Source organism: Garra rufa, chromosome 10 (genome assembly GCF_049309525.1).
Source record: "Garra rufa chromosome 10, GarRuf1.0, whole genome shotgun sequence".
NCBI lineage: Eukaryota > Metazoa > Chordata > Actinopteri > Cypriniformes > Cyprinidae > Garra > Garra rufa.
This window is the reverse complement of record NC_133370.1, coordinates 14,140,837-14,157,601: the sequence shown is the minus strand read 5'-3', so window position 1 is coordinate 14,157,601 and position 16,765 is coordinate 14,140,837. Positions and strand designations below refer to the sequence as shown.

The 16,765-nt window shown below is 35.4% G+C and overlaps 1 protein-coding gene across 1 annotated transcript in view; it reads left to right on the top strand.

Moving 5' to 3' along the window:
• Window positions 1-10,686, top strand: part of LOC141343702 (unconventional myosin-IXb-like) — a 35,491-nt gene extending 24,805 nt beyond the window's left edge. Inside the window, exons 26-41 of the mRNA XM_073848330.1 lie at window positions 868-956; window positions 1,125-1,216; window positions 1,712-1,890; window positions 2,032-2,139; window positions 2,245-2,415; window positions 3,656-3,697; window positions 3,795-3,906; window positions 3,981-4,054; window positions 4,229-4,418; window positions 5,295-5,423; window positions 5,511-5,616; window positions 5,703-5,834; window positions 6,842-6,965; window positions 8,135-8,241; window positions 8,390-8,517; window positions 8,742-10,686. Coding sequence (XP_073704431.1) covers window positions 868-956; window positions 1,125-1,216; window positions 1,712-1,890; window positions 2,032-2,139; window positions 2,245-2,415; window positions 3,656-3,697; window positions 3,795-3,906; window positions 3,981-4,054; window positions 4,229-4,418; window positions 5,295-5,423; window positions 5,511-5,616; window positions 5,703-5,834; window positions 6,842-6,965; window positions 8,135-8,241; window positions 8,390-8,517; window positions 8,742-9,004 — 2,046 coding nt within the window. The 3' untranslated portion in view covers window positions 9,005-10,686. The remainder of the gene's footprint in view (window positions 1-867; window positions 957-1,124; window positions 1,217-1,711; window positions 1,891-2,031; window positions 2,140-2,244; window positions 2,416-3,655; window positions 3,698-3,794; window positions 3,907-3,980; window positions 4,055-4,228; window positions 4,419-5,294; window positions 5,424-5,510; window positions 5,617-5,702; window positions 5,835-6,841; window positions 6,966-8,134; window positions 8,242-8,389; window positions 8,518-8,741) is intronic.
• The last annotated feature ends 6,079 nt before the right edge of the window (window positions 10,687-16,765 follow it).

The following is a 16,765-nucleotide window of genomic DNA, read 5'->3' as shown; positions in this document are numbered from 1 at the left end:
TGATCCCTCTAATAATTAGCATTTTGCAGATTCTGCAAGGTGTATGTAAACTTTTGACCTCAACTGTATATATTTAAAACTTTTGATGTCTCTATGGCTGCAGGTATCATTATAGAAGTGATTTAATCATCTTGTATAAATATTGAAATAATATTATATACTAGAATATTTTAATCATAAACATATTCTATTTCATATTAATTTGTATTAACTTTTTTATAACACTCAAAATTGGCAAACCAAGCTTTAACATCTCCAGTATCTGCTTTGTGAGGTTTTAGTTTCCTATTCATTTACTTATTTACCACAGAGAATGATCTCACAATGGTGCATACTGCAGCTCTGAAGAGTTTTGCCAACTAATTTAACAGTAATTTTCATTCATTTACTAATAATTGTCAGGCATTGTGCAGGTTTAATAAGACACATTTTGTACAGCATTATGAAATGCTGCTAACATTCTGTAACCCATAGCAAAAAAGGTCAACATGGATCTTGGGATGCATTTTGGGAGGTTGGTGGTGGCACTAATTGGAGGAAATAAACCCAATCAATCTGCGTTATCAGTGAACATTATGGTTAGAAAGCATTCTTTGCTAAATGGTTGTCAGCTAAACTGTTGTTTTGCATCTGCTTGAATGTTGTCTTGCTTTTTCCTGAGCTGTCTGTGGCTGGTTTGCTAATCTGAATGCATGGCGGGACTATGGGTAACAAAGTGACGTACACTTCAAAAATTGTCATCAGTGTTATGTGTAGTTTTGATTGGAGTGATTGTCAGGCATTCAGGATTTGGATGAGTGAACCACTTCTTTTTTCTGCAATTACAGAATAATCATCTCAGTCTTTCAACATGCTTTGGTTTTTCAGATCCAGTCACCTACAGATACTGATGGGTGCGTGAGTTTCACAAGGAGGACAAGTGAAGAAGTAATTGCACCGTCCAGTACACCAGAAAGGTGATCAGTCCTTTTTTATCAGCATGGTACCTTGCTGAATCTTGCTGTTGTAGATGTTTCTTGAAATACCACAGCTAATGTGATTTTTGTTGTTGTTGTTTTTTCAGTTTTTAATATTTCATAATAGATATGTGTGTTGCTTGCATTTCAATTGATTTTTTTCTGTAGGCGGGGATTCCTAAAATATTTCAAGAAGCGTCTGACACCCCAGGATGGGAATATAACTATGGCGAAGACTTTGGCAGAAAAAGAGGAGCTAGGTTGAATTATTTTCCCAGACTTACTTCATTAATTCAGAAATTTTACAATTCATAATTTATTTATTCATATTATTTTGATGTTTGAAAGAATACAGTGGGGAAAATAATTATTTGATCTGATGATTTTGTACGTTTGCCCACAGACAAAGAAATGATCTTTAAGAGAGTGCTCCTAATCTCAGTTTGTTACCTGTATAAACGACACCTGGGAGCCAGAAATCTTGCTGATTGATAGGGGATCAAATACTTTTCACTCATTAAAATGCAAATCAATTTCTAACTTTTTTAAAATGCGTTTTTCTGGATTTTTTAAATTGTTATTCTATCTCTCACTGTTAAAATAACCCTACCATTGTATACTGATCAGCAGGGAATCAAATAATTGTTTTCCCCACTGTATATAAACATCAATATGTTGAAAATTTAGTAGAGCAATTGTGAGTAAATGACTTACCTCTATTTCTCTCATTTATGTCTGTCTCTTTGGACCAAAAGCCAGTGGCTCCCATTCTTCACGAACCAAGAACTCAGCCACTTTTCCTGGACCCCGTCGCAACCCCACCATTACAATCAGCCGTGCTACTCGTGTCCAGGAGAAGTGGAATGCTTCCCTGGACAGAGACATCACTGACATTAATGAACTTCGCCATTTGGATGAGTTCTTGGGAAATCAGGTTTGTGTTGATGTTTATATACTTTGTAGGCTTTTTGAAAGGCATTTTGATAGTCCTGATAGCCGTGATCCTGATAGTTTGTTGATAGTCATTAGTTTGTACTTTCAAGTACTTAATCTCTTTGTGTGGTGTTGAATCCAGATGAACGATCTAAGCACCCGCACAAAGGAACTCTCCGATACGGAGAAAATCTTCTTTTCAGCCACCACGCAGTTCAGAGACACCATCAAAAGCATGTACTCCATATCAGTAAGTTTATCTGCACTCATCTATAACCTTATCCTTATCACAGTTTCATAAGTGCAGTAAACATTTGGCAAGTGTTTGTAATGATCTGTTTCCTGTGCCCAAAAGAATCCCAATATCGGCTATAAGGCTCTGATGTCAGGTTACCAGACAAGGGTATCCAATCTCGCAGGGCTGAAAAAAGCTTCTGAGGTGCCATTGGTGGTAAATCTTTTTCAGTCAGTTCTAGATGGATTTATCAGGGGGGAGCTCAAACGACTGGAGACGGAGCCTTGTAAGGTAACTTAACAAGCTGTAAAGATTTCCACAGAAGCTTTGTTACTCTGAAATATATTTTTGAGTTATCACCAGAATGTGTGCCTGCAGAATTTCATATAAGACTTTAGATTTCCACAGAAATACAATTCTCAATTTAATCTAATTTTGTAAATTTATAATATTTTTGAAAGGTGTTTCTTATACTTACCAAGGTTGTGCTGCTTCATATTTATGTGGAAACCAAGACACAACAGCTATTTTAAATAGAAATCTTTTGTAACATTATTAATGGATTTGTTATACCTTTTGATCAATTTTAATGCTAAATAAAAGTTTTTTTTAAACAACTTAATGGAATAGTTCACTCCTAAATTAAAATTTCTTTATAATTTACTCACCCTCATGTCATCCAAGATGTTCACGTCTTTCTTTCTTCAGTCGAAAAGAAATTAAGGTTTTTAAAAAAAAACATTCCAGGATTTTTCTCCATATAGTGGACTTCAGTGGTGGCCAAAGGGTTTAAGGTCAAACTTGCAGTTTCAGTGCAGCTTCACAGGCCTCTACACGATCCCAGAATAAGGGTCTTGTCTAGTGACATTTTTATGACATAGTCATTTTTATATACTTTTTAACCACAATTACATTGTGCAGTTTCATTGGAAAGGTCGCACGCAGTTAGTTTTTCATCTGTGTACTTTGGTTCAAAAGGGTAGGGTAGGGTGAAAAACTCCATCTCACTTTCTCCCCCAACTTCAAAATCGTCCAACATCGTTTTACCTTTTTTTGTAAAGGGTGTTTGACTTTCTTTGCATGTTCGCTTTGTAAACACTGGGTTGGTACTTCCCTCTATGTCACACATGACCTTTTCAATGTGACTACTTTTATTTTATTTTTATATGTGGTGGCCAATAGTTTCACAAGATAAGTTCTTTATTCCTCGGCTGGGATTGTGTAGAGCCCTTTGAAGCTGCTTTGAAACTGCAATTTGGACATTTAACCTGCCAATTCCCATTGAAGTCCACTATATGAACAAAAATCCTGGAATGTTTTCCTCAAAAAACGTAATTTTGTTTTTGACTGACGAACGAAAAGACATGAACATCTTGGATGACATGGGATTAGTAAATTGTAAGGAAATTTTAATTCTGGAATGAACTAATGCTTTAATCTAACCATTAGTTTTAGGTAGTAGTGTAAGAAATTATGGAGCCAGCATGCAATCCTTAAATTTATTTTATGTGCCCCTCTGTCTTATTTTCAGGCTAAGGAGAGGAATAGAAGAAAATCTAAAAGAGATAAATGTGTAAGTTATTTTTGTGACACAGAAACACATTTATATTTATAATATATGATGTGAATATTTATAGCACCTCTTCTTAACAATTTGTTTTGTCTGCAAGCCTGACAGCCCACTGGGTCACTTATTTAGCACATACCAGGTGACCATTATGCAATCATGTGACCAGTGCAACTCATTCATATGGGGAATGGAAAAGGCTTATATGTGCAGCTGTAAGTATCCACCAACCACACAATGAAAATTGACAAGGATTCCGTGGTACTTTATGCTCTGTTTTCTGTTTCAGCTTGTAAAATGGTCTGTCATAAGAAGTGTCTGAGCAAGATAACCGTAAATTGCACAGGTCACTGTCACAAGAAGGTAAGCACTGCTGCTATCATATTACTTTACATAGTATAGTGAAGTACACGCAGTGAAAATTTTGCCATTATCTACTTGATGGTGTAGATAGTAACAGAAGTTTAATTTGTATTTGTAATAATAGATGTGTTGGCTCATATAGTCACAGTTTATTTGTTTGTTTCCATTATTTAGAAAGACGGTGAGCAGACCCTCCACTTTGGTGTACCTGTCTGTGCCCTAGTTCGCACAGCTAACTCTGTACCCTTTGTCATGGAGATGATGTTGGTACATGTTGAAATGAACGGACTGTACACAGAAGGCATCTACCGCAAATCTGGCTCAGCCTGCCGAGCCAAAGAGCTTCACAACATACTAGAGAAAGGTGATACTGTGATTTGACTGCTCTTTAACACCTCATTATCAGAAATCAGAGGGTGCTTGCTCCAAGCAAAAATGTTTTTTTAAAGGAACAGTTCACTCAAACATGAAAATTTACTGCAAATTGATTCAGGCCATCCAAGATGTAGATGAGTTTGTTTCTCAGTTGGGACGGATTTTGAGAAATTTATTATTACATCACTTGTTCACTAATGGATCCTCTGCAGTGAATTGGTGCCGTCAGAATGAGAGTCCAAACAGCTGATAAAAACATCATAATAATCCAGTTGCAAGCTGCATGTTTGTAAGAAACATATCTATCATTATTCAACTTCACACCGGTGCTTCTGGCTGAAATATATAGTAAGTTACCTATCCAAAATATTGCGTAGTTCAGTGAAAAGGTCATCTTGTCTGAATCAGGAGAGAAATATGCACAGATCAAGCAGTGTTTTCACACGAAATATGGTACAAAACAGTTCTGTTTCGATGTAAGAGGACAATATGGAATGGACTTTTTCCACTGGAGGAAGCATTATTATGGGTTATGCTCAGAAAGCAATTCCTTAATGATAGTTTTTTTACTTACAAACACGTAGCTTTTCACAAGACATTCATTGATTCATTCATTGTGTGGATTACTTGTGGATTATTGTGATGTTTGGGCACTCATTCTGACAGCACCCGTTCACTGCAGATGATTTGAGGAGCAAGAGATGAAATGCTAAATTTCTACAAATTTTCAGCAGACAATCATTTTTGAGTGAACTGTTTCTTTAAGGTTTACAAGCTTTGTTATGTGCTTAATGTTTACCAAAACCTAATTTACTTTAAAATAGCTGCTTGACTTTTTTGCAATAAAAAATGTTTTCCCCTCCAGATCCGCAGGCTGTCAGTCTTGACAATTACCCCATCCACACAATCACCGGTCTGGTCAAACAGTGGTTACGGGAGCTACCCGACCCACTTATGACATACAGCCTCTACAATGATTTCCTGTATGCTGCAGGTAGGTTTTTGACCACATGCAATTTTTGGTGTGAAACACATGCCACACATGTTAGAAAGAATCACAAATTTTTTTCCTCCTCTCCAGATCTGCCAGAAGCATCTGAGCAGTTGCGTGCTATCTACCGAAAGTTGGATGAATTACCCCCCTCAAACTTTTCTACTCTTGAAAGGCTTATTTTTCATCTTGTGAAGTAAGAAACTGTTGCATATGACTGAGGTGAATATTAGACATCCTGTGCATTGCCTAACCACTTGCCTAATTTCTTTTTACATTTAGAGTGGTAAAAGAGGAAGCTCACAATCGAATGTCAGCTAACGCTCTGGCTATCGTGTTCGCACCCTGCATTCTACGCTGTCCAGATTCTTCTGACCCTCTTCTCAGTATGAGAGACATAAACAAGACCACTCTGTGAGAATCATTTTGGTTTATTTGTGTTTTTTTTATGATTAGATTGTGTATCTGGTTTGACTTGGTGATGGTGATTGATAGTAAATAGGAGAAGGCACAATAAAAATACATAAATGGTGTTAAGCAGTTAAATCATTTATTAACATTTAATTGTTAAAGGAATAGTTCACTTTCAGAAAACATTCAGGATTTTTCTCCATATAGTGGACTTCAGTGGTTCCCAAAATGTTGAAGGTCCAAATTGCAGTTTCAGTGCTGCTTAAAAGGGCTCTACATGATCCCAACTGAGGAATAAGGGTCTTATCTAGCGAAACTAGATACTAGTTACTATCTGTAATTTTGAAGAAAAAAAATAAATAAATAAATTGTATATGCTTTTTAACCACAAATGCTTGTCTTGCACTAGCTCAACCTCACACATTACATAATCATGCTAGGTGGAAGTACCGACCTAGTGTTTACAAAGTGAACTTACAAAGAAAGTCACACAACGATTTTGAAGTTGGAGTAGAAAATGAGGGAGTTGCCCTCCTGTACCTTTTTGAAACGAAGTACACACACTGCGTGTTAATGTTCCAACATGAAAAAAAAACTAGTGCAAGACAAGCATTTGTAATTAAAAAGTATATACCATTTTTTTTTTTAGGAAAAAGATTGTTTTGTTAGATAAGACCCTTATTCCTCAACTGGGATTGTGTAGAGCCCTTTGAAGCTGCATTAAAACTGGAATTTGGAAGTTCAAACCAGTGACCACAATTGAAGTCCACTATGTGGAGAAAAACCATGGAATGTTGTCCCTTAAAAAAATTTAATTTCTTTGCGACTGAAGAAAGAAAGACATGTACATCTTGCATGACATGGGGGTGAGTAAATTATCAGGAAATTTTATTCTGGAAGTGAACTAATCCTTTAACTGGCCAACACTTTCTAAAAAAGGCCAACTTTTTGCAAACTAACTTGACTACATTGACTTACATATGAAACTTATGGTTAACATTTATGTGCAGTTGTGTGGAGATTCTGATTAATGAGCAAACAAGGCGCTATAATCAGAAAATGGGAGAAATTCAGGAGTTGGAAAGCGCAGAAGCTAAGGCCATTAACCAGCTCAAGCTCAGAAGGCGGAACACGGTAGGAATATCTTCACGTACTATGCAAAAAACACTACCGTTTTTATTATTTTAAGAAATAGTATTTTGTAAGAAATGAGTGCTATTAACCAGCAAGTAGGCATTAAATTGATTAACAATGACAGTAAAGACATTTATAAGGTTACAAAAGATTTTTTCAAATAAATGGTGATCTTTTTATATTCATCAAAGAATACTAAAAATATCTCAAATTTCAGCAGCATATTGTTTTCAACATTGATAGTAATGAGAAAGGTCTCCTAAGCATCCAATCAGCCTGTTAGAATGATTTCTGAAGGATTATGTGACACTGTAGACTGGAGTAATGGCTACCAAAAATTCTGCCTTTGTATCACAAGAATAAATTACGTTTTAAAATATATTCAAATAGAAAACAGTTGTTTAAATTGTATTTTCTTTAAACTGTATTTTTGATCAAACAAATTCAGCCTTGGTAAATATAAGAGACTACTTAAAGCTTAGTAAATAAATCTTCCATTGATGTATGGTTTGTTAGGATATGACAATATTTAGTCGACATACAACTGTTTGAAAATCTGGGAAATTTTGAGAAAATCTCCTCGAAGTTGTCCAAATGAAGCTCTTAATCAAAAATTCAGTTTTGATCAATTTATGGTAGGAAATTAACAAAATATCTTCATGGAACATGATCTTTACTTAATATCCTAATGATTTTTGGCATAAAAGAAAAATTTATCATTTTGACTCATACCATGTATTTTTGGCTATTGCTACAAATATACCCATGCTACTTAAGACTAAGATTTTGTGGTCCAGGGTCACATATAGTAACACAAAACACCTGTTCACCTTTATACAGTATATCACCATGCGGTACCCCTAACTGTTAAACCTTAGTTTAGATTTCAGGAATCGAATCTTCTAGTGGAAAGACATTATTCTGATTTTACTATGTGGTAGACATTTTATAAAAGCAATAAACCACTCAAGGCTATGGTATTCTGAATACCGTTAGAGCTGTAGACACCCATTCATATGAACTATTCATAATGTAGCAAAGCCTTACGCACCTCATTGCTTAAATATATGCGCCATTTCTAGTCTAATAGTTAGCCCCTTTGGTATAACAGTTTGCAAAGTGCACCTCATGGATCTCATCTTCCATGATTTCTTGATCTCATTTTCCAGATATTTGAGCGGCCAAAATTCGATTCAGATACCTCCTCCATTGACGGATCTGAGCTTGAAATCGAAAAGAACCTGCTTGAGAGAATCAAGTCCATTAAGAAGGAAAAGTGAGTTGAGATATTAATATTTAAACATTTAATTATTGCATATTGGATTTGGATTTTATGTTAAAGCCTAACTTTTGTCAAGGGCCTGGTATTAAGAATTATTAGTATCTCTATTGTAGTTCACAACATGTTTTGTTCTGTGTTTCAGGAATGATTTGGCTTTCAGACTGCCTGAGTTTGACCAGGACAGCTCTGATGCTGAAAACATGGATTCAGAATCACTAGTCAGCTCTGAGAGTCTACTAGAGGACCATTTTGTGAGTTTGGACTCGGAAGGTCAGTACTAAGGTACAAGACGTTTTAATTACATTATGCTCGGGCGCCCCGCATGCTCTAGTTAAAGAGGGCTTGGATTTGCTGCTCTTGCGGTGAGCTGTTTGCTTCAGTTATTTAACCTGCTGTTTCTCTAACCATGTTTTGCACTGCTGCTTTTACATAAAATTCACAATTTTTGTTAATTCATTTAGTCCCCAGTGTCTAATCCAAAACATGTCTTTCAGCAAACACTGCCTTAAACGGCTCCAAACCAGAGAAACCTGCTAAACCTCCGGATCCAACACAGGATTCCAAAACAGGGAGCAAACAACCTGCTGAGGAAATGAATCAAAACCACTCCACCTCACGCCGAGATGGAGTCCAGTCCATGTGTGTCATCCAAAGCCAAGATGTCCCAGAATCCCTCGCCTCCTTAATTTCTGCAGGCAATCAGGGCAAGAGACGATTTTCAGAGCTTGACATTCCTTTTATAGATGAGGATGATTGACATTAAATTGCAGCAGAAAGAACATATTCTAAAATCTATGCAAATGTCTTTCCTGCAATGGGTCAAGCAACAGTCGGTATTTCTGACCAGATCAAGACTCACTTTGTTTTGAGGATTAAATCAAATTCTAAGTTCATGCATGCTGTCTTAAACCATGTTGTCCTGTTGTGTTAATAGAATGCATTTGTAAAACAAAGTAATTTTTTTTTAAACTTAAAAGCCATAATTACTTTGTGTTATGCTTTGCTAAGATAATTTAAGTGATCTTTATAATCTTAGCAACGCTGTGGTAGTTTAAAATATTTTAATTACACTTCTTTTTTTGTCTAAAGACCCTATTTTAGACCATATTGAAGTGGTCTAGGCCTGTATTATTATTTTTATAGACACATCATGTTTGACAAGCCATATTTCTTTATTCTTCTTGCAAACAAGAAACTGTAGAGAAATGTTCTTTTAATTAACAAATTATTATATTCATTGTTGTCTGTGAAATGACTGTATGTGGTGTAAATAGATAAGAAAACCAGTCCTTTCTCAAAGAAATCAAATCTGATGAGAATCATATGTGAATATTTTTATATTGTTAATTTTGTTCTTGTTCTTGCATGCATGTGTGAAGTGCACTGTAGAAGCAGTTGCAAGATATGATTTTTTATTTTTTTAAATGCACGGTTACCCACAAAAGATTCTAAGATGTTTTCTTAGCAGTCAATTTACATTTGTTTTAAGGAGAAATCTGTGAGAAATTGTTAGTGTCACAAAGGCATATGTTTTATAGTGTAAGGATAGTACAAATACAATTGAGGTCAAAAGATGACATACACCTTGCAGAATCTGCAAAATGTTAATTATTATACCAAAATAGGAGGGATCATACAAAATGCATGTTAATTTTGATTTAGTACTGACCTGAATAAGACATTTCACATAAAAGACGTTTACATATAGTCCACAAAAGAAAGTAATAGTTCAGAAGTTTACATACCGTACACTTGATTCTTAATGCTGTATTGTTTCTAGAATAATTTACAGCTGTTTTTTTGCTTGTTTAGTGATAGTTGTTCATGAGTCCCTTGTTTGTCCTGACGATTAAATTGCCTGCTGATCTTCAGAAAACTGACAACTGAGGGACTCATATGCTACTATTACAGAAGATTGCATATGAGTCCCTCAGGTGTCCTTTGTGTGAAAAGATGGATCTCAAAATCATACTGTCTCAGTTTTTCTGAAAAACAGCAGACAGTTTAACTGTTCAGAACAAACGAGGGACAAATGAAAAACGGCTGTGGATCATTCAGGTAACACACAGTATTAAGAATCAAGTATGCACACTTTTTAACAGGGTCATTTTTATAAATTCAACTGTTGTTTTCTCTTGTGGACTATATGTGAACATATTTTATGTGAAATGACTTATTCAGGTCAGTACTAAAACAAAAATAGCATCCATTTTGTATTAACCCTCTTATTTTGCTAAAATAATTAACATTTTGCAGATAACACTTTTGACCTCAACTGTATATTTCACTCTAGTAACTAGAAATGGTTACAACAGGTGTGTGCAGATTGTAAACTACATAAATTAAAACACATTTTGATGTAAATAGTTTTATGTAATGGAAATTTAAATCAAATGATTTCAATTTTGCTGTTGGCTTTTAGGACCTGTATAAAGTTCCACTTCCAACAAAATAATTGTGAGTTATTGTCATTTATTATTCTGAAACAAGTTTTAATAAAATAACATCAGTTTTGCCAGACACACAGTCTGTCAGTGAGGAGAATAACACAATAAATGCAGCACGACAGTCAGCAGTTTACAAGACAAGAGGGATTCCTCATTGTTTTGTGTATCCTATTATTATAATAAGCACTTTGGGTTCACTCGCACGGATGATATACTCAGCCAATCAAATCGCGAGGAAAACCACTCCCGTATGGCATTGACCAATAAGAAGCCTGGATTGAAAAACATGGGTAGGACTCCCGAGAGCGAGGACTGGGGACAGGAAGTCGCTTATCTTAGCGTGGATGCTAACGGTAAACTGTAATATTTAGCCACACCTCGCAGGTCCATCTCCCACAAACAAGAATGGATATAAGTTAACAATGACTGGAGAGAAAAAGAAGAAAAAGCGGCTGAACCGCAGCATTCTTCTAGCCAAGAAAATCATCATTAAAGATGGAGGCACTGTGAGTAAAACATTTCTTTGTGGCACTTAGCCATATGCTAGTCAGTGCTAGCAAGCTATCTTGTCTGTCATATCCTTTGGCAACCTGTCAGACACCTTCTGGTGGTTTCGTGATGTAAACTCGTATCTCTTTACTGCGAGGAGAGATGAGCAGTTGTTTATAAGAGACAATAGTTTCATTAGACAGCCAACAGTGAAAACAACAAGCCAGCTGGCGAGAAAGCCAACCTGATCGATCATGGCTTGCTTTTTGACATCGAGTGAGTTGCCTTATGTACAAACCTGGAAATGAAACTGAAAGCTTGGAATTAGGATAACGAACAATTTAGTAAGAGAAATGATATATATATGGTGACAATCAGTTACAGAAGTGGGTGTCCCATCAGGACAGAAATGAACATGATTTTTATGACATATGTTATGTCCCACGGCTCACCTGATGTGTTCTCAGTAAGAATGATGTGTTTATGGATTTATCAGGGTGTTTTGGTTGTAAACTATTTTAAAAGGAGTCAATTTGGCCTTAAAATGGCAAGACAGCTGTTAATCAAGGATGTATTCACATGATATACTGTGTAGACTATGGCATCATTGTCCATTGAGAAAACACTCCTCCAGGTTAGACTTAAAAATCTCCGAAAAGACAGAAAGGGCATTAAGACACATTATCAAGGAAGAAACACCTGAAAAATCATGGTGTTTAGTGGTTTGATGGTGCACTCTGTGTTTGCAACTTGTATTTGTTACCATGGTCTAATGCAGGGTTTCAAATTACAAAAATATCTGTCTTCGTTTCTTCACTTTCAAACATTTAAACCTTTCAGCTTTTAACATATTTAATTTTTTTAATCTTTAGTTTTTGTTTACACTGCCAGTCAAAAGTTTTTAAACGATAGTATTTTTTTAAAGCAGTCTCTTCTGCTCTTCAAGTTGTATTTATTGGATCCAAAGTACAGTAGAAACGGTACAATTTTGAAATATTTTTGCTATTTATAATGACTGTTTTCTGTTTGAATAGTTTAAAATGTAATTTATTCCTGTGATTTTAAAGCTGAAAACATTCTTATATTCTGATTTGCTGCTCAAAATATATTATTATTATTATTATTATTATGTTAAATGTTTTCAGGTTTCTTTAAATAGAAAGTTCAGAAGAACAGCATTTATCTGAAATAGAAATATTTTGTAACATTCTAAATGTCTTTATCATCACTTTTGATCAATTTAAAGCATGCTTGCTAAATAAAAGTATTAATTTAATAAAATAAAAATAATACAAGTATTAAAATTATATTGACTCCAAGCTTTTGAATAGTATAGTTTTTAATGTTACAAAAGCTTTTTAATTCAGATAAATGCTCATCTTTGAATCATTCTATTCATCAAAGAATAACATAATAAAATATGCTCAACTGTTTTAAATATTATTATTATTATTATTATTAATAATAATAATAAACATTTCTTGAACTGCAAATCAGCATATTAAAATGATTTCTGAAGGATCATTTGACACTGAAGACTGGATAATGATATTGAAAATGTAGCTTTGATCACAGGAATAAATTACATTAAAAAAAAACAGTTTATTTTAAATAGTAAAAATATTTCAAAATATTACTGTTTTTGCTGTATTTTTGATCAAATAAATGCAGGCTTGGTGAGCAGAAGAAAAATCTTAAAAAAAAAAAATCTAAACGTTCAAAAGCTTTTGCCTGCTAGTGTAATATTGGTAAAAAGCACTAAACTTCTGTCCACGAAAATGTTAGAAGTTACATAAATGTAATAAAGCGAACCACCTGACTTTGCTTTTCAAATGCAGTTAAAATTAAATCGCAGCCTTTGATTTTGATAAGATATATCGCTGTTTTATTGTACAGTCTCATTTGTTTATTTAATGTTACATCCAGTTTATTTAATGATTTTTTTTTTAATCAACTCTTGTCACAAACCCTCTTAGATCTGTTTGGAGAACTCAGGTCTAATAGTAAAGAGCAAATAAATGGTCAGTTTGTTCCAGGCTAAATTACATGTTTGCTATGAAAGTAAATATTTTTCTTTGACCCATGTAATTTGAACACACTACTTGTTTTCCCAGAAGTGTAAGATGGTTTTACACTGTACCATAAATAAGTTGTACATAACAAGAGCTTTCTAATCATTGACTGTACAAGCAGTTAGCTTGAAAATCCTGGAAGTCAATTTAATACTTTGGAAAGCTTTTGTTGATACCTAGAGCTATTGGGTCAAACTCACCAGTTAATATTTTGATCTTCTAAACTTTATTGAGAGCTTTCTTTAATGCATTCGAGCTATTCAAGCTGTGTTTGCACAGTTAGCCATTCAGACACAGGCCACATCTCTTTCTCTCTCCTGTTTCTAATGACCTGTAGTATTGCATGCAGGCTTGCTGCGTACCATTAAGTCACTTTCGATGTTCAATAAGGGCGGTTTTGAGTTTTAGTGGTTGACTTAGGGCAGGATCACATCCAGAATTTGTGAAAGCTTTTTCAGTGCACTAAATAAATAGCAAGCAAGTGTGAGATAATGAATTTGGCATTGTGGGCCCTTTGGACCCTGTTATTGCATGCTATGATCTTGTTTATTTAGTGATAATAAATGGCAATAAAGCATCTGTTATGTCAAATGTGTTATGTGTATTATGCCTTCCTTTTATGTTGTTCACATTAATCCCTGTTTTTAGTATCATAATTAGTAATGTAAACCCTCCTTGTTTTAGCCACAGGGGATTGGAGAGCCCAGTGTCTATCATGCGGTGGTGGTTATCTTCCTGGAGTTCTTCGCCTGGGGGCTGCTCACCACTCCCATGCTTACGGTAAACCAGTTTTGCTTTGTCGCCTTCATTCACCGTTTCAGATCAGAGGGAATTACGAGCCTCCCTTCCTTTTGTATCCATGACAAGGTGTGACATTTCCCATTGCCTGGATCCGAGGAGCCTTGTATGAATTTCTGAATAAATGAATCCTGATCAAATGCTCTCGGTTTTAGTTGATGAGGGATGCATTGTGTCGGCAGAGTATAATGGACTCGGCGATATTAAAACAACATCAAACAGCCTCATGCTAATAATGACCTTTTTATTCTCAAGGCTAACTGGAGGGGTTGTCAGGCTACATGGTTGTAAATGAAGCTGAGCCTGTGATTTACTTTGTAACATTGTGCCAAGTGTTTTTATGCCGGTCAGCATGATACTATTGTTGACGCTGTATCCAGTATAGTCGCAGCATGCTACACAACGTGCTATTTGCAAAACCGTTTGCCCGAAAGTGATCCGTGGCTCTTAGTGTAACCGCTGCTTCCTTATGATTTACGCTGCATGCAAAGTGGAATTGCAGTTTCCTTTTCTTGAATAATGCATGAATTGAAAGCGGTGTTGGGTTTGACTCTCATGATGGGTCAGAAGCCTCTTAGAGTCAAATCTAGGCTGATCAGGCCAAGCTCAATACATATTAACATACATTTTAATGTATATTTATAGTATAAATATAATACTAAAAAAATATAAGATTTAATTTTACTGCTATTAATTTCAGTTGTCAAATATTTCCAGATTTGTTTTCTCTGTTGGTTGTTTCTATGGAAATGCTGTACAGAATCTGGGGTCCGTTCTTTGTACCTGGCTTACTACATCCAAGATCAAATCATCGCGCTAACTATGAGCTCGCTATTCTGGTTCTCCGAACGCACCTGTTGTTGATTAGTATAGCTGGATGAAGTAATTTGAGATCACTGGGTGGCTTAAAAGGGGCTACGTATCGATAGTAGAAACATTGATCGGCAACTCTTTGATTGGTCGGTGAAAATGTCGAAGGAGCGCACTCAGTATTTTTCTGCAGCAGAGCAAGAACTCTTGATTGAGAGATTTCAGGAGTTTCGGAGTTTAATTAAAACGCAAGGGAACACTGCAAAGGCTGCAAAAGCAAGGAGAGAGGGCTGGCAAAAAGTAGTGAACAAATTAAATGCGTTAATGCTGCCCATGTTACATGTTTTTTCCTTGATATGTTATTTTATTTATATTTTTATTTTTTTTATACACTACCGTTCAAAAGTTTGGGGTCAGTAAGATAGTCTTTAAAGAAGTCTCTTATACTCATCAAGGCTGCATTTATTTGATTAAAAATACAGAAAAAACAGTAATATGTGACCCTGGACCACAAAACCAGTCATAAGGTTAAATTTTACAAAACTGAGATGTGTACATCATATGAAAGCACAATAAATAAGCTTTCTATTGATGTATGGTTTGTTAGGATAGGACAATATTTGGCCGAGATACATCTATTTGAAAATTAGGAATCTGAGGGTGCAAAAAAATCAAAATACTGAGAAAACCGCCTTTAAAGTTGTCCAAATTAGGTTCTTAACAATGCACATTACTAATCAAAAACTACATTTTTATATATTTACAGTAGGAATTTTACAAAAAATCTTCATGGAACATGATCTTTACTTACTTTCCTAATGATTTTTGGCATAAAAGAAAAATCAATAATTTTGACCCATGCAATGTATTTTTGGCTATTGCTACAAATATACCCCAGCGACTTAAGACTGGTTTTGTGGTCCAGGGTCACGTATTGCAAAATGTTTTTACAATATAAAATAATGTTTTTTATTTTAACATACTTTAAAATAGAATTTATTCCTGTGATGAAAAGCTGAATTTTTATCAGCTGTTACTCCAGTCTTAGGGCGTGTTCACACTTGGCGTCTTTTTTCAAACTGCCAGCGTCTGTTTTACATTATAATCCTATGGAGTAAACAGTCTTTTCAAAAAAGTCCTGAGCGCTTTTTTAAACGCCACCGCCGGCGTCTTTTTCTGCAGCTCAGAGCGTCTTTTCAAGTTGAAAAAAGTTTAACTTTTCTGAAGAAAACGCCCCACGTCAAGCGCTTTTTTGAGATCTGACCAATGACAAGCGAGCAGCTAGACCTGTCGTTTCTATAACAACAAGAAAAATGGGAAAGTTGCCGCTATATAGACTTTTATTTTATTGTTGTGAACCGGATTCGCCTCCTTAACTTCAAAAACCGGTGTGCAGCATTGCTAGCTTCTTGAGCCGCACATCGACATGTACAGTAGAGCCGTTGAGCTTCAGGCATCCCTTTTTCGAGTCCCGGCTCGCAGACCTTTCCCGATCCGCCCCCCCCTCTTTCTCTCCCACTTTGCTTCCTGTCTAAATACTGTCCTATCAAATAAAAGTCAAAAATGTCAAAAGAGAAAAGAGCCAGCTTCCTTTTTTATCGACATTTCTGCTCCACACATAGGCTACGGTTGCTGCTGTTGTTATAGCAACAAAAGACGCCCTCTGCTGCAAAACGCGTCCGATTTTTTTTTTTTTGTAACTAAAAAAGCGCGCCTGTCAACTTTTTCTTGTCAAAAAAGACGTCAAGTGTGAACACGGCCTTAAGTGTCACATGATCCTTCAGAAATCATTCTAATATGCTGATTTATTATTAGAATGATCAATGTTGGATAATATAAACAGTTGTGCTGCCAAATATTTTTTGGAACCTGTGATTTTTTTTTTATTTAATTTTTTTTTTC